Raw genomic sequence first — 18,166 nt, forward strand, 5'->3', positions numbered from 1 at the left:
TTCAGGATCACACCCTGGGCCAAAGGCAGGCGCCAAACCGCTTAGCCACCCAGGGATCCATCTCTTAGGTGTTATTTTATTTTTTTATTTTTTAAAGATTTTCTTTATTTATTCATGAGAGAGACACAGAGAGAGAGAGAGGCACAGACACAGGCAGAGGGAGAAGCAGGCTCCACGCAGGGAGCCTGACGTGGGACTTGATCCTGGGTCTCCAGGATCACACCCTGGGCCAAAGGCCGGCGCCAAACCGCTGAGCCACCCGGCTGCCCCGGTGTTATTTTAATAGAAAGTTGCATAATATCTTTGGAAACATCCTTGCTTAGGTGGAAAAAAAGTGATAGAAGGAATAGTTTGTCTTTCTCTGAAGATGACAAAGTCCCTTTGCTTTTTTTTTTTTAGACTTTCCCTTCAATATTATTTGATGGTAACCCTGAAAAGTAAATGGTCTTATAAGCAAAATCTTATCTCCTTAACATACAAAAAACTAAAGTCGACTCCAAGCTGGGACTGTTCCTAGATCTTCAGGTGACTTGCTGTTTCTTTTATTTCAGATGTCCTTGCTCACTCTGTCTTTTGTTGCTAGGCTCTCTTTCCAAGGGCTTATCAGTCTCCTTAGATACTTCATGGATGTGGCTGCATAAAAATTTTGTTGCGAATAAGTGGCCAACAAGTGTGGCAGTGCATTTTAAGAGCTAACTTTTCTTACTGTTTGTGTGAAATAAAGGCAAAAAGTTCATGGCTGCTTGGAGAAGGGGCATAATACAGCTGTTTCTCCTCCAAAGCCTCCCTGATCACACTAAAAAGGAAAGAAGAAAGGGTGAGTGATAAATATCTTCCTTTTACAACTTCAAAGCTCTTCATTGATTGTTACCGAAAACCTTTCTGCTTTAGAATAACCAAGACTGCCTACCAGCTGCTATTGGTGTGAAAGTGGAGAAGCTAGTTACAGTGGGTACTTCTCAGGAAATCTGGAGATAAAGTTCATGAAGTCATTTGGAACTTTTTGTGTAGTGGGAGGAAAGAGTGTCAAAACTGTTAAACTCTGGGGATGCCTGGGTGGCTCAGTGGTTGGGCATCTGCCTTTGGCTCAGGTCTTCATAACCAGGGTCCTGGGATTGAGTCCTGAGTTGGACTCCCTGCTGAGCAGAGCACCTGCTTTTCCCTCTCCTGCTTGCCACTCTCCCTGCTTGGGTTTTCTGTCTCTGTCAAATAAAGTCTTAAAACAAAAAACATGAACTTGATGGAAATGCTAGTGGATGTCAGGCCTGAAAAAGGAGGGTTATTAATAGGGTCCCTTTAGGGGAGACGTTTCTTTTCTTTTCTTTTTTTTTTTAAAGATTTTATTTATTTATTATGAGAGACACAGAGAGAAGGCAGAGACAGGCAGAGGGAGAAGAAGGCTCCTCGCAGGGAGCCCAAGGTGGGACTCAATCCCAGAACTCTGGGATCACGCCCTGAGCCGAAGGCAGACACTCAACTGCTGAGCCACCTAAGCATCTCATAGGATAGACGTTTCTTTTGGAACCTTTCCAAAACCTTTAGGGTAACAGGGTTGCATTGAATGCCACACAATGGAAGCATTGCCAGAACAGAGTGGAGGTTGGGAGAGACTTTGAAGTATAGGTACTGGGGAAAATATTCAGGTAAGTGTTGAAAAGAAATCGAAAGTTGATGAGGCAGAAAAATATAGGAAATCTATTCCAGATGGCAAGAACCCCAAATGTCAGCCCTCACCGATGTAGAGGTAAGTCACTTTCATGAAGATGAAATGATAATGGTTACCAACAGATCATCCTCTCCAACTCTTCTTTATGATCTCCAGCACTTACCCCCTTTCCAGACCTCAACAGTGGTGCCTTTTTTGTTAATTAAAAAAAATTTTTTTTAAGATTTTATTTATTTTTTCATGAGAGAGACAGAGAGAGGGGAGAGGCAGAGACATAGGCAGAGGGAGAAACAGGCTCCATGCAGGGAGCCCAGTGTGGGACTCGATCCCAGAACTCCGGGACCACGCCCTCAGCCAAAGACAGATGCTCAACTGCTGAGCCACTCAGGCGTCCCTGTTAATTTTTAAATTTTGTTGTTTTTTTGGAAGTGAAAGCAGAGTTTATTGAAGATGTAGAGAGAGCAGATACAGACAGAATGTCTGAGATACTCAAGAAGGAAAAAAGGAGCATGAGTCTCCTTTTTTTGTGTATTTTTTGTTTTGTTTTTAAAATAAAATGTCAGGGATCCCTGGTGGCTCAGCGGTTCAGCACCTGCCTTTGGCCCAAGGCGTGATCCTGGAGTCCTGGGATCAAGTCCCATGTCGGGCTTCCGGCATGGAGCCTGCTTCTCCCTCTGCCTCTCTCTCTCTCTCTCTCTCTCTGTCTATCATGAATAAATAAATAAAATCTTAAAAAAAAAATAAAATGCCTGGAAACAATCTCAGAATTACAGAAAAGTTGCAAATATAGTACCTTGAATCATTTGACCTGATTGCTTCATCATCTTAGAATACTTTAGTGTTTATCTTCTACAAACAAGAATAATTTCCAGCATTACCACAATACAACGATCAAAATCAGGAAGTTAACGTTGATGCATTGCTGTCATATAATTCTCAGACCCCTCTCAGATGTTGCTATTTGTACCAGTAGTGCCCTTTGCAGTAAGGGTATACAGTTCAGAATCACACATTGGAGTTTATTTTAAGTGGATTTTTGTTGTTTGTTTATTTAAGCCAGCTCTACCCCCAGCATGAGGCGTGAACTCACAACCCTGGGATCTGGAGTCATGTGCTCTACCAGCTGAACCAGTCAGGTGCCCCACACATTGCATTTATTTGTTATGGTATATTGTATTCTTGATCTCCTTCAATCTGGAACAGTTCTTCAGGCCTTTGACTTTCATGACGTTAATGCTACTGACAGTTATTTTCTAGAAAGCCCCTCAATTTACGATTGTCTGATGGTTTTTCATGTTTAATTTAGATTATATGTCTTCGGCAAGAATATTACAAGAGTGATGCTGTGTTCTTTGTTGCATAATTTTTATGAAGTGCAGAATTTTTGTGTGTCCTATTTCTGGTGCAATGTTCAATCACTTTTTTTGTTTTTAAGATTTTATTTGTGAGAGACACAGAGAGAGAGAGGCAGAGACATAGGCAGAGGGAGAAGCAGGCTCTCTGAGGGGGGAGCCCGATGTGGGACCTGAGCCGAAGGCAGTTGCTCAGCCACTGAGCAACCCAGGCATCCCTGTGAAAATTTTTTTACTCAATTTTTTTAAAAAGCTGGTCACAATGCAGATTAGAAAATAGTTGTCTAAAAAAAAAAAAAAAAAAAAAAGTAGTTGTCTAGTGGAATGAGCCACAAGTCTAGGAATTAAGACAGAGAATTTAATCTGTCTCTCCTATCCCTCTTCCTCTTTATAAAAATATTTTATTTTATTTTATTTTTTAAAAATATGAATATTTTAAAAATGTTTATGCAGCCCCTGGATGCCTGGGTGGCACAGTCCATTGAGTGCCCAACTCTTGGTTTCAGGTCATGATCTCAGGGTTGTGGGATCCAGTCCTGCGTCAGGCTCCATGCTCAGGGCAGAGTCTGCTTAAGATTCTCTCTCCCTCTGCCCCTCCCACTTTTCTCTCTTTCTCTCTCAAATAAATAAAATCTTAAGGGGAAAAAAACACTGTTCATGCAAAAAAAAAAAAAAAAAAAAGAAAGAAAGAAAAGAAAAAAACCTGTTCGTGCTTATTTCCAGAAAGAGTGTATCTATCAAGGGCACCTAGATGGCTCAGATGTTTGAGTGTGTGCTTTCCGCTCAAGTCATGATCTCTGGGTCCTGGGATTAAGCCCCTTGTCCGGCTTTTGGCTCAGCGGGGAATCTACTGCTCTTTCTCCCTCTGCCTCTCCTGCTTGTGTTCTCTGTATCTCTGCCTCAAATGAATAAATAAAATCTTAAAAGAAAAAAAAGTATACATTTAAACATCTCACTTTAGTAATTCTTCAGTATATCCTTGACTCTCTACGTTTTAGATTTTTTCAATCATGTTTGTCATTTTTTAAGCAAAAAAATAAAATCTCATTCCACTTAATTTACATTTTTTATTTTATTTTATATATTTTTAAGATTTTATTTATTTATTCATGAGAGGCGCAGAGAGAGACACAGGCAGAGGCTCTATGCAGGGAGCTTGATACGGGACTTGATCCCGGGTCTCCAGGATCACGCCCTGGACTGAAGGCAGGCGCTAAACTACTGAGTCACCCAGACTGCCCAATTTACATTTTTTAAAAAAGATTTTATTTATTCGAGAGAGACAAAGACCTAGGCAGAGGGAGAGGCAGGCTCCCTCTGGGGAGCCTGATGTGGGACTCTATCCCAGGATCCTGGGATCACGCCCTGAGCCAAAGGCAGATGCTCAATCACTGAGCCACCCAGGTGCTCCAATTTATATTTCTTTAAATATTAGATAGTTATATTATTTCTTCACATATTTAGTAGTTGCTTATATTTTTCCATACAACTTTGGAGGGAGCCATGTCTTCATTCCCCTTACATGAATTCAGATGTTGCTGTAGATCCTATCCCTTTTACTGCTTCCATTCATAACTTCAACACTTGTTCAAAATTTTGCTTAAGATACTCTTTGCAGTTTTGATACCCTCTTACGCAGTGTAAATCAGTGTTAATTCTTACATAACACAAATACTGATTTATAAATGCCACTTGAAATGTCTAAATGCAGCAGTGAACTTTGATGGGGTACATTAGACCCAGGAAAGAGACACCTCTGTACCAGGGTCAGGAAACAGGCACACATGGTCCAAACGTTCTCCCTCAGCTTGTTTCAGAATAACACCTTGTAGTTATTTACCTAGTGTCTGCCTTTAAGCCTCTTCAATTTCTGTCATCCTTCAGACTTCAAAGTCAGACTTTAGACTGGGTTCAAGGGCCGCTCTCTGGTGAGGTGATTCTGAGACAATGGAGTCACTAGAGAAATCAGGCCTCTGTTGTACCTAGTACAGTTGAGGGGAGGAGAAAGGGCATGAATAAGCAGCTTGTTTAGCTGTTCTCTAAATACATGCTTGCCAAAATTTCTTGACAGCCTGGTAAATTCTTAAAATTCTTTTTCTGTGTTGGAGCTGTAGGCTGTATAAGTTTACATAAGCTAACTGGGGAACTGCCATTTCTTTTTTTATCAGAATGAATAATACCTGTCTTGGTCTGACTTGTTTTGCACTCAAGGCCTATTAAAGGTCTTTCTAGATATCCTAAGACTTAAAATTGTACCCAACTTTGATATCTTTTTGACAGATTACCTTTTAAAAAAATAGTTTGGGTCTGTTGCTTCAGGTTCCCCATCTGGGTGTGAGATCAGTACTTCTCTGTCACTGGGCAGCTTTTCGCGGATTCAAGGACTCAAGGCTTTGAAGATTAAAAATTGCCACAAATTGTAACATATTTGAAGTGTATTTCATCTGAATAATAATTAGAAACTGTTTTGATACAGAACAAGTTTCTACAGAAGATTATAGGGATCCCTGGGTGGCGCAGTGGTTTGGCGCCTACCTTTGGCCCAGGGCGCGATCCTGGAGACCCGGGATCGAGTCCCACGTCGGGCTCCCGGTGCATGGAGCCTGCTTCTCCCTCTGCCTATGTCTCTGCCTCTCTCTCTCTCTCTCTCTGTGTGACTATCATAAATAAATTAAAAAAAAAAAAAGATTATAAAAGGAGGGGGTGCTTGGGTGGCTCAGGTCATGATCCCAGGACTCTGGGATTAAGTCCTGCAACAGGCTCCCTTCTTGGCAGGGAGCCTGCCTCTCCTTCTCCCTCTGCCTGCTGCTCCCCCTGCTTATGCTCTCTCTCTCAAATAAGTAAAATCTTGGGGCACCTGGGTGGCTCAAATCACTTAAGTGTCTGCCTTCTGCCCGGGTCATGATCCTAGGGTCCTGGGATGAAGCCTTGCATAGGGCTCCCTGCTGAGCAGGGAGCCTGCTTCTCCCCCTACTTGTGTTCTCCCTCTCTCTCTCTCTGTGAAATAAATAAGTAAAATATTTTTTAAAATAAGTTAAATCTTGGGATCCCTGGGTGGCGCAGTGGTTTGGCGCCTGCCTTTGGCCCAGGGCGCGATCCTGGAGACCCGGGATCGAATCCCACATCGGGCTCCCAGTGCATGGAGCCTGCTTCTCCCTCTGCCTATGCCTCTGCCTCTCTCTCTCTCTCTCTCTCTCTGTGACTATCATAAATAAATGAAAAAAAAAATTAAAAAAAAATAAAATAAAATAAAAAAAATAAAATAAGTTAAATCTTAAAAAAAAAGAAAACTATAACAGGTAAAAATTCAATATTTGTGTCTTCATCTCAAGGAAGTGGTTTCTTTTGGTTTTTTGTTCTCCTTGTCTTGCTGGGCACAGTCCCAGGTACTTGTGAGTAAAATTCTATCCTGTCTGACAACACTGTCTATGATTATGAATGTAGTTAAATGCAAAGGCCAGTCTTTCTGAGGTGGTTCATCTTAAGTTATAGTGATCCAGTCCTGATGGGCCTTTGGAAATTCAAGCTCTGTTACATACCATGATGAAAAATTCCAAGTTCTGATTTAGCTGCCTACAACGGACACAGCCTGCATTTTCACACTTTTAGGAACACTGATTTCTACTTAAAGGAGATTAAAGTACAGAAATCAAACGATACTTTTCAATACAATGTAAATAGAGAGCAGTATTTGGGACTTTTTTTTTTAATTTTTTATTTATTTATGATAGTCATCACACAGAGAGAGAGAGAGAGGCAGAGACACAGGCAGAAGGAGAAGCAGGCTCCATGCACCGGGAGCCCGATGTGGGACTCGATCCCGGGTCTCCAGGATCGCGCCCTAGGCCAAAGGCAGGTGCCAAACCACTGCGCCACCCAGGGATCCCTATTTGGGACTTTTTAAAAAAAGATTTTATTTATGTCAGAGAGGGAATGAAAGTACAAGGTGGGGGAGAGAGGGGCAGAGGGAGAAGCAGACTCCTCACTGATCAGGAAGCCCAATGCCAGACATGATCCCAGGACCCCGGGGATCATGACCTGAGCCAAAGGCAGATGCTTAACTGACTGAGCCATTTGGGCACCCTGGGGCTTTTTTTTTTTTTAAGTTAATTAATTATTTTTCTGGTGGTTGACATCTTTATTGCTTTGGAGATGGGGGGCAGGTGCTCAAGAGTCCTTGGTGTGGCAAGCTGCTTCCTCTTCACCATCACAGGCATCTGGCTGCACAGGATGGCAGCGGCTCTGTGAACGGCAGCCATGTGCAGATCTGGACAGCACTTGTTCTTGCAGACCATGTGTCTGATGCTGCTGAGGGTGGCATTCCTGTTAGTGGTGGTCTGCTCATAGGAGGTAGAGGGTTTTCATTGCCTGAATCTCGGCTTCAGGGCAGCCTGGGTGGCTCAGCAGTTTAGCACCGCCTTCAGCCCAGGGCCTGATCCTGGAGACCCGGGATCAAGTCCCACGTCAGGCTCCCTGTATGGAACCTGCTTCTCCCTCTGCCTATGTATCTCTCTCTCTCTCTCTCTCGGTCTCTCATGAACAAATAAATAAAATCTTTAAAAAAAAAAAAAAAAAAAGAATCTCGGCTTCATGAACACTACCACAAACCTTTGCTGTTGCCCACCAGCTCCACACCAATTGGCCTGTTGTAGTGGAAGAGGTCGTGAGCCTTCAGGTTATTGGATTTGTTGCTATGTGTCTGCTTGTTCCTTTTGATCAGGAAGCTGGAGTAGTTGTACAAGACCATTCATTGCAGGTGGGTGGATATGGTGGCAGCTCCTCTCACTATGGCAGCGAGAGATGGAAAGAGCTGCCCAGGCATTTTTTATCTCTTCTGTCCTCTCGCAGAATGAAGGTACCTGCCCCACGCACATGCACAGGCACTTGTTGGCACTTGTATTATCCATATGTCTCAAGGATGTAAATTCACATAATTTCCAGACCCTGAGATTAAAATATATGCTATTTTCTTCAGGAATGTGAGTCAGTGGTATTTATTCAGTATCTGTTATGGGATAATCTTGTTCCTGATTCTGGAACTTAGAAGGATAAAATAAAAGACAGCCTCTGGTCTAGGGAAGCTCACTCACAAGTTGAAAGGTTAGAATGTCCAGGAAGAATACTCTACCAGTACCAGAATAACACCTTCAAGAGAAAGCACTGGGTCATAGAGGAGTTAAATAATTACAGGATCCAGGAAAGAGCATCCTTGCTGAAGAAGAGAGCACCTTTAGGGATTTAGGGTGGGGTGGGACCCGGAAAAGAAGAGGACCTGTTGTCATAGATTTTAAAGGGCAGTTAGTAGAGGAGTAATGTTTTCAAACCCCTAAGTAGGGATGGATTGCAGTATGGGTGGTTCTGGGCTTTCAAAATTGTAAGCCCTTGGGCACCTGGCTGGCTTAGTCCATGGAGCATGTGACTCTTGATCTTGGGTCCTGAGATTGAGCCTCACGTTGGTAAGTAAGAGATTACTTAAAAAAAAAAAAAAAATGTAGGGGTGCCTGGGTGGCTCAGTTGGTTAAGCATCTATCTGCCTTCAGCTCAGGTCATGATCCCAGGGTCCTGGGATTGAGCCCCATGTTGGGCTCCTTGCTCAGCCCCTGGCCTCTGCTCACCAAGGGAGTCTGTTTCTCCCTCTCCCTCTACCCTTCCTCCTGCACACACTTTCTCTCTCTCTCTCTCAAATAGATAAATCTTAAAAAAAAAAAAAAGTAAGCCCAGAGTGAACATTTGTTCTCTCTGCTTCCCTAGAGTTGTGAGGTCACAATTCCAAGTGAATTTTAGCACCCCTGTGGGTTAAAGATAGAAAAGAAAGATGCCTTTGAGCAATGACTGAACTTTATTCGGGTTGAGTAATTAGTGAAAAGTTCAATTTAATTGGAAGTTGATGGTTAAACCTGGACTGACAAAATTACCTGTTGAATAGATTATTTTATCGTAACAGACAATAGAGATGACTGATTTTTCAGAGTCTGATTTGATAAACATGTAATTTTTGCTGTCTTTCCCCCTGTATTTTCCCCAGAGCAGTATTTTGGTGTTTCTCTTAGGTTTTATTTATTTTATTTTATTTTATTTTATTTTATTTTATTTTTTTAAGGTTTTATTTATTCATGAGCAATGCACAGAGAGAGAGAGGCAGAGACACAGGCAGAGGGAGAAGCAGGCTCCATGCAGGGAGCCCGACGTAGGACTTGATCCCGGGTCTCCAGGATCAGGCCCTGGGCTGCAGGTGGCACCAAACCGCTGTGCCACCAGGGCTGCCCGTTCTCTTAGGTTTTAGCCAAATTTCTTGGACACCCCCTGCCCCAGAGTTAAGAAACAGAGCAGTAAGATAAAACTTTTTTCCTCCTTATCAAAAAGTAGTCTTTTAAAATAAGCCTAATTTAATTCACAGATGAGAAGGCTTTATTCAGAGATGCTGAGGACTCTTAAATTAATTCAGTTTCATGGTATTAATCATATTCTCTTACGATGCATGTCCACAGGATTATCACTGTTGAATGTATTTTATAAAATGAAGTCAAATAAGGAGCATAAGGTTTTCTTTCTTTACCTGTGGTCACAGAGATGGCAGTGGTGTCAATTTCAGTTTTTAATTAAAGACCACAAATGACAAATTAAAAATTTTTAACCACAGCATGAATCAGAAACTTGGCCAGTCAACCTTTTTTTTTTTTTTTTTTTTTTGAGGAGATATTTTTGAAGGTAGAGGTTGCAGGCAGGGAAGGGAAAGCAAGAGAGGGAATTGGCAAAGAAATGTAGTGGGAGGCAGTGGATTGTGGGTGGTGAAACTGGGCTGGAAGTGATGGCTCTAGACTTACTTCACCTTACCCCAGAACCCTGAGTAAAAATAAATCTTTTTTTTTTTTTTTTAAGATTTAATTTATTTATTCATGAGAGAGACAGAGAGAAAGAGAAAAGCAGAGACATAGGCAGAGGAAGAAGCAGGCTCCCTATGGGGAGCACGATGCAGGACTCCATCCCAGGACCCTGCAACCACACCCTGAGCTGAAGGCAGATGGTCAACCATTGAGCCACTCAAGTGTAATAAATCTCTATCACTTGATTTTCTCTCTACCTTTCAGTGATCTTAAGCATAAGCAGGGACAGTCAGCACAAACACAACTGGGGTTTTCTTACAGTCACAGAGCTAGTCCTTTATCAGATGCGCCCAGGAAAGCAGAATGTGACAGCACAACACTATATAACCTCTGGGAGTCTTCTGACAGGGATTGGGGAGAGGGACATGGAGGGGAACAGATGGAAGTACTTTTGAATTTTCCCAGTGGGCACAAGGGTTTTGTTTCTTAATTAGAGGTAGTCTGAAGTGCTTGCACTGGTGCTGATACCCTAGTAGAGTTTGAACACCTTCGTTCTGAATTTACTGTGATATAGTCCCCCTGCTTAGGGAGTAGACCAGCTGGCAGCAGGAAAGCTGGCTGAGAGCTCACTTGGCCTGAGCTCTAGATTACTACTTGATTCTGTTTTGAAGTCAGGACTTGAATTTTGATGTCCCTTTAGAAGGTAATGCTAGTGTTGATTTCTGGATCTACTTGTGCTTCTGGAAGTATCAACTGTAAAATTATATATATGGAATTTGCTTTTTAGAAAAACCCAGGTGGTAATCAAAATGTGTGGGTGGTTTGAAGTTGTTGTTTTAAGATTTATTTCCTTATTTTTAGAGAGGGAAATATTGGGATCCCTAGGTGGCGCAGCGGTTTGGCGCCTGCCTTCGGCCTAGGGCGCGATCCTGGAGACCCGGGATCGAATCCCACATCGGGCTCCCGGTGCATGGAGCCTGCTTCTCCTTCTGCCTGTGTCTCTGCCTCTCTCTCTCTCTCTCTGTGACTATCATAAATAAATAAAAATTAAAAAAAAAAAAAAAGAGAGGGAAATATTGTGTAAGTGGATGGAGGGCCAGAGGGAGAGAGAGAGTCCTTTAAGCAGACTCCCCGCTAAGTGTGGAGCCTGACCCAGGGCTCCATCCCAGGATCCTGAGATCATGACCTGGGCCGAAATTAAGAGTTGGATGCTTAACCCAACCAGGCACCCCTGGTTTGAGGTTTTTATTTTATTTTTTTAAAGATTTTATATATTCATGAGAGACACAGAGAGAGAGAGGCAGAGACACAAGGCAGAGGGAGAAGCAGGCTCCCCGCAGGGAGCCTGTGGTCAGAGTTGCTCCCAGAACTCCAGGATCACACCCTGGGGCGAAGGCGGGTGCTAAATCACTGAGCCACCCAGGGATTCCCTGGTTTGAGGTTTTTAAATAAAAGGCCTATGCTCAGTTACCAGGCCTCCAGAGGAGTTCTTTATTCTGCCCAGTTACTTCCTTCCTGTTTCATTACAAACCTTGCCATATTCCCTGCCTTTCCTGACCTTGCAGAATCTGATTCTTTTTTTTTTTTTTTTTTTTTTTAAGATTTTATTTATTCATGAGAGACACAGAGAGAGAGAGAGGCAGAAACATGGGCAGAAGGAGAAGCAGGCTCCAAGCAGGAAACCTAACGTGGGAATCCATCCCGGGTCTCCAGGATCACACCCTGGACTGAATGCGACACTAAACTGCTGAACCCCCCAGGCTGCCCCAGAATCTGATTCTTTTTTTTTTTTTTTTTTTAGATTTTTTTATTTATGACAGACAGAGAGAGAGGCAGAGACACAGGCAGAGGGAGAAGCAGGCTCCATGCAGGGAGCCCAACGTGGGACTCAATCCAAAGTCTCCAGAATCACGCCCTGGGCTGAAGGCAGCGCCAAACCACTGGGCCACCGGGGCTGCCCCCAGAATCTGATTCCTTTTTTTTTTTTCCTTCAGAATCTGATTCTCAACTTCAGTTGAGACTGTTCGAGGGGCTTGAAGTCTTCCTTAAGTACAGAGGACAGTTTTTTGGAAAGGAAGGCAGAGATAGATCCTAAACTCTTAAAGAAAGGGTCACAAATTGGAGGCTGTACTCTTAATAGTAGCCTAGATGATGAGTTTTCTAAACTTTCTGGGTGGTTCTTGTTGGGGACATCATCACGGAGGGCACCAAGCTCTGGTATCTTTCTTCCTCAATCACCCTCTCCTGCCTAAACTAAAAATTGACTTTCCGGAGTCTGTTGTTGTTGTTGTTGTAAACTCTACACCCAATATGGGGCCTGAACTCACAGCCCCAAGATAAAGAGCTGCATGCTTTACTGACTAAGCCAGCCAGGCACCCCGACTTTCTGCAGTCTTACAGAATTCACCTATTATTCTTGCTCCTTTGTTTGCTATTAATAAATCCATTACTGTGTCTGCCACAGTTTAGCTGTTTTAATTGTCTCATCTTCTTCCGATTGAAATCCACAGTTGTGATTTGAGGGGTGGTATGTTATGGTCAAATATGTTATAGGATCCACAGCCCCCCACACTCATCTCCTCCTGGTTGTAGGCAGCAAGATTTAATAGATACACCGGAGATTGCAGTGATCATGCATAGATTGGTTTCTTCCAAAAAGTACAGGGAAAGAGTATATCTGGAAGACAGCTTAGGGAATGTGTTCTCTGAACCTCTCTATCTTTACAGCATCGCTGCTGTCCAGATGAAGTACAAGGCATGGAGGTGAAGTGTGGTTGGCTCTTCGGAGGAGCTATAAGGAGACCACTGTGGCTGGAAGTAGAATCAGCAGGAGGGGCAGAAAGGTTGGAAATAGTAGTAACAGGTCATGGTAGGCCTTGTGGACCTGTTAGGATTTTTGTATTGTATTCAAAGTGAAATGGGGAATCATTGGAGATTTTTGAGTTGATATGATTTCTAATTTAAAAAGTAAATTACTCTGGCTGCTGTGTAGGGAGTAGACTGGTGATAACAAGAGTGGAACAGAGAAACCATTTAGAAGACTATTGTAGTAATCCAGGCTAGAGATGATGATATGACAAGTGAAATTATTACCCATCTCCAAGCAGGGTTGGGAGACCTAATTAAGAAAACCTCACCGATGCCCCTCATGTAGTCCTTTTAACAACATTAGGCTCCAGTATCCAATAATTCCCTTCTGTTCCTGGGATTTTGCCCTCTCCTATATTAGGAGCGTAGGGAGAGGTTATTAAATAAAGAACAGCTTTCACAGGGGAAGGGATTGTAAGCAGTACCTCACTCACTTGACCCCAACAGAAGCCTTTTTATTTCTTGAGGCACTGCAGTTGGTGCGCTGGGTACATTCTGTTATCCCACCCACCGGAGACCTGAAAAAGCAGAATCTATGCCCAAACTTTTGGGCAGCTCTGTTCTCACTGAGGCATTCAATCTTCAGTTCTTTCTGCATTTGCTATCTTAGACACAGTTTGAGCAGCTTCTTTTACAAACTGTCTTTTCAGCTACCTGGCCTTGCAAGCTGGAGCTCTTTGATACTCATCAGGACAAGGTAGTTTCACATACAGAGGGCCCTCAAAGAGAAAGAAAGAGGATTTGTGGTCTTTGTTTATACTTGAGCTCTTTTCCCACTCCTCTTTTGTTGGGATTAGAGCCTTAACATGCCACCTTGAAAAAAAAAAAAAAAAAACATGCCACCTTGATTTCTGGGTTTTGCAATAAAGGAAAGGAATTCATGTATTTTATAGTGCATTATACTTGTTTGAGAAAAGCTTGGTCCTTGGTACACAGGAAACTCACATTGCTTGCTCTTCCCTACAGAAGGCCACATCAGATCTGCTTTCTTGGGCAATTCTTGTTGGTAGACATCACTGAGGAAACCAGGCCATCTTGACATAATGTCAGGATTACCTACCTACGGAGGGCTGCTGGTAGCCTTCTACCTCCTTGATTTATTCTGGGAACAATGCTTTTTTTTTTTTTTTTTTTCTTTTCTTTTTTCTAGGGTCTAGGGGGTCTAATTGTGTGATAGGCAATAGGAAAGGTAAATCCCAGAAACTTAGAAATGGAATTTGATTTAACAGTAGTTAATTGCGTCTCCTAGGATGCTTTGCTCCTTCTTCCTTCTAAAAGTGAGCTCAGATTACTGCCATCACAAGTTGGACTTTGGGTGCCTTTGCCGCTCATACACTGTACTGCTTTTGGAAATGTCTGACTGCCCCTGCCCCAACCAGGTCTGTAAATAGACTGAGCCAGGTCCTGTGAAGGCCGGCTCTCCTCAAGAACCCTGTTCTATTTTCAGGGAAAAATAATTTTTCCCTTCACCTCAGCTAGAATCTGCCCTAGCCTTTCTGCTCCTGCCTTAGCTGGGGCACAGATGAGAGCTAGTATGCCATGTATCTGGCAACCCTGTGGCCCTGCCCAAAAGCAGTATGGAGAGGCCATCTATAGGAAATGCACATGCTAAAAGTGTATCCACCGCTTGTGAGCATAAAAGATAAGTACCTTATTTTCCAGTTACTTGTGTGGATAGGTATTTCCAGTTTTTATTTTCTCTCCACCCATGCATCTGTGCTGACTGTAACACCATTTTATTTTATTTTAATTTAATTTAATTTTATTTTATTTTATTTATTTTTTTAATTTTTTTATTTATCTATGATAGTCATACAGAGAGAGAGAGAGAGAGAGAGAGAGGCAGAGACACAGGCAGAGGGAGAAGCAGGCTCCATGCACTGGGAGCCCGACGTGGGATTCGATCCCGGGTCTCCAGGATCGCGCCCTGGGCCAAAGGCAGGCGCCAAACCGCTGCGCCACCCAGGGATCCCTATTTTATTTTATTTTATTTTATTTTATTTTATTTTATTTTATTTTATTTTATTATTTTATTTTATTTTATTTTATTTTATTTTATTTTATTATTTTTTATTTATTTTTTTAATGATTTTATTTATTCACTGATGAGAGACACACAGAGAGAGAGACACAGGCAGAGGGAGAAGCAGGCTCCATGGAGGGAGCCCGACGTGGGACTCGATCCCGGGTCTCCAGGATCAGGCCCTGGGCTGAAGGCAGCGCTAAACCGCTGAGCCACCCAGGCTGCCCTGAAACACCATTTTGGCCATAGTAATAGTTGGGAGCAAATTGGTGCTACAGATAAAGACATAGGTGTATTTTCAGCCAACATGCTGCTAATTAAATTGTTTGTCTATTTAAACTTGGCCACTGCTGCTCATATCTGATGTCCCTGGTATCTTCCTTGAGTGAATTGCCTTGTATTCCATAACCTTGTTTTCTTATTCATTGCAGTGTGAGTGACTGCCCCATGTTGTGTTGATGCCAGTCTGCCATGCTAGCCTGTCTACCAGGGCCAGGTGACCTGTCCTTTCAGCTTCTTTCTCACACGCAGATGAACACTGGACTTCAGAAATGTAAGTAATCTGGATCCCAGGGACGGATGTGATCTTTATTTTGTCCCTACATTTGGGTGTAATACGGAGGCACATCAGGGGCATGTTGACTCTGAACTTTGGTACCTCTAAGCTATTCTTCAGCAAAGACAGCAAGAAAGCAGCTGCCAGACTTATCAGCAGTGTGGACACTTTGCTGATCAGAGAGATCTTCTTAAAATACTAGAATTCCTCAGGGTGTATCATTTTAATTATAATTGTGCTGATAGCTGTATGTTGAGCAACAAAACTATAAGGAGTTTTACAGGATATGTATGTCACCCTTCAAAAAGATGTTTTGGTGGGGATCCATGGGTGGCTTAGTGGTTTAGTGCCTGCCTTCAGCGCAGGGCATGATCCTGGAGTCCTGGGATCAAGTTGCGCATCAGGCTCCCTGCATGAATCCTGCTTTTCCCTCTGCCTGTGTCTCTGCCTGTCTCTTTCTCTCTGTGTGTCTCTTATGAATAAATAAATAAGACTTTAAAAAAAAAAAAAAAAGATGTTTCAGCTTGAACCCCCATGAGGGATTGAATGAAAACTCACACTCTTGATTACTTACTGTATCTCTGAAACAACCTATTTACCCTTTTCTGTTGTTTTGGACACTCTGAGCATTCTCTACCATGGAAATAGTTCTCTTTGGCTCTTCTCTCTGCCAAACCAGTGACCTCAGTTCACAAGTAAAGAAGCTCTAACCTCTGGAAGTGATAGGGAGCTACCTTTCTCGGGCTCTCTGGGTATATTCCTGCTAATAAACTTGCCTACAAGATTGAACTTTTGAAAACTATTAGATTTCTCCCCCCCCCCTTTTTTTAATAGTAAACTCTACGCCCAACATGGGGCTTGGACTCATGACCCTGAGATCAAGAGTTGCATGCTCTACTGACTGAGCCAGCCAGAAGCCCCAGATTCTTATCTTAAATTGGCTGGAATTGGGGCTTTATACCTCATGTTTTCCCAGATTCCTGGCTTCTATCCCTGCACTACAAGGATGTGCAAGGAAAAGATTCTATTCCTAGTTCATTACCATGTACAGTTTCTTTAAGTATAAAAATGGCCCTCAATTTGGGATAGACCTTTCAGAGCAAAGGGGGAAGTCACTGAGGCATCTAGGCTTTACCCTTTAATAGAAAAGGTGCCTTAGCACCTTACCCAAATCCTTTATGACAGAAGCTGGTAAACTTCTTCCATAAAAGGCCAGATAGCAAATATTTTAGGCTTTGTGGGCCAGATGGCCCCTCTTGCGTCTACTCAGAGCTGCTGTTATAGGGCAAAGGCAGCTATAGACTACATGTAAACAAACGAGTATGGCTGTGTTCTGATAAAACTTTTTACAAAAATACAGCAGCTGTATTTTGGCCCATAGGCTGTAGTTTGCTGACCCCTGTTATGTCCTGCTATGTGAGATCATCTTCAGAAGTTAAAAATTAAAAAAAAAAAAAAAAAAAAGAAGTTAAAAATTGTCTAGCCTCTTGACTTCCTTTCTTTGAAGGAGAGTAAGACTCGGAGCCTGGCTAGTTCTGGAATTTAGCCAATGAATCCAACTCAATGTCAGAGCTGAAAGCAACAGTCTTCCTTGTGTAGCTGCTTCACCCAATAGGCAAGCTATGCTATGCTGTACCAGCTTTTTCTCCAGTCTTTCTCTTAATAAATGATGATTGGGTAATAAAATTTTTTGTTTTGTTTTGTTTTGTTTTTTTGGGTAATAAAGTTGTACGTGCTCTCTGGCCACTGAAATCTGAATGCTAACTGCATTTTGACTGGTTCTGGGGTTCCAGGGATATAACTAGAGAAGGGAGTATACTTAAAGCATGACAGAAAAGCCCATTGACTTTCTTCTAAGTTTCTTTTTTTTTTTTTTTTTAATTTTTTTTTATTATTATTTATGATAGTCACAGAGAGAAAGAGAGAGGCAGAGACATAGGCAGAGGGAGAAGCAGGCTCCATGCACCGAGAGCCTGATGTGGGATTCGATCCCGGGTCTCCAGGATCGCGTCCTGGGCCAAAGGCAGACGCTTAACCGCTGCGCCACCCAGGGATCCCTTCTTCTAAGTTTCTTAATGTACTCAAACAGCTTTACCCAGGGATGGGATATCATGGGTAACCCATTTGGAAGGAAGAGCAAATTGGCAGCTTTATCTTTGGTGCTGATTTTGGATCTCCACTCCCTTTCTCCCCAAAGCAGTCTCAAAGTAGCCTCTGCCAACCACTGTCTTCAAATTTTATTCAAGAATTGAGATAACCTTCTTCCTTGGATTCAGGGATAGTGTAATGGAATCCCTTTGTCTCATTTAGTTTCTATCCTTAAATATACCGAAGCCTTTGCAGAGAAGAAAACTTGATGGTACTTTAAGCCTACTTGCTCTCTTCTCACCTCTCCCAAAATGTTTAAGAAAAAAAATTCTGCCATGTCACTTATTATTATTAGCATAAAACATTCAGGATGAGGTGGAGCTTAAACTCTCTCCTTTGGGAACCAGCACCAAGGCCCTGCTCAGAGCCGAGACCTCTCAGCTACAGAGAGCTTTAAACCAGTTTTTGGACTCTGCTCTTCAGCCTTTCTCTGCCCCTCATCCTCAGGAGGGTCTTATGAGTTGTTAGAAACAGAACTTGGTGTCTGGTAGGGTGGGGATGGGGTACAGATGTTTATAGATTATTGTGCTTTGTATTGTAAGAGTTCAAGGCAAGAGAGATGGATCAGGGGTCAAGAGATAGGATGTGTGGCATCTTGGCCCGCACTCTAAGTCACCTGGTTAATTGCTTTCTCCAGGCCTAACCCACCACAGGTACAGAATCATAGGATCGATCCCTTCTGACCCTAGCATTTCTCATCTCCTCTTCTTTTCTTTGTGTGTAGGAGGA

General features: G+C 42.7%; 1 protein-coding gene and 1 long non-coding RNA gene across 10 annotated transcripts in view; one reads left to right on the forward strand and one right to left on the reverse strand.

Moving 5' to 3' along the window:
- Positions 1–5,487, reverse strand: part of LOC140606211 (uncharacterized) — a 52,369-nt gene extending 46,882 nt beyond the window's left edge. The window contains exons 1-2 of the long non-coding RNA XR_012008591.1: positions 5,304–5,487; positions 4,859–5,000 (exon numbers count right to left, since the gene is read on the reverse strand). This is a non-coding gene — a long non-coding RNA (uncharacterized lncRNA). The remainder of the gene's footprint in view (positions 1–4,858; positions 5,001–5,303) is intronic.
- Positions 1–18,166, forward strand: part of FAM222B (family with sequence similarity 222 member B) — an 83,502-nt gene that overhangs the window by 56,360 nt on the left and 8,976 nt on the right. For 5 of the 9 annotated variants that reach the window (XM_072779292.1, XM_072779285.1, XM_072779294.1 and 2 more), the window contains exon 2: positions 15,165–15,286. In XM_072779292.1, coding sequence (XP_072635393.1) covers positions 15,205–15,286 — 82 coding nt within the window. In that variant the 5' untranslated portion in view covers positions 15,165–15,204. Of the gene's footprint in view, positions 1–724; positions 818–2,782; positions 2,803–11,643; positions 12,686–15,164; positions 15,287–18,166 lie in introns of those variants that run through there. The other 4 variants (XM_072779286.1, XM_072779287.1, XM_072779289.1 and 1 more) reach the window with 3 other exon arrangements.

This window comes from Canis lupus, chromosome 16 (assembly GCF_048164855.1).
Source record: "Canis lupus baileyi chromosome 16, mCanLup2.hap1, whole genome shotgun sequence".
NCBI lineage: Eukaryota > Metazoa > Chordata > Mammalia > Carnivora > Canidae > Canis > Canis lupus.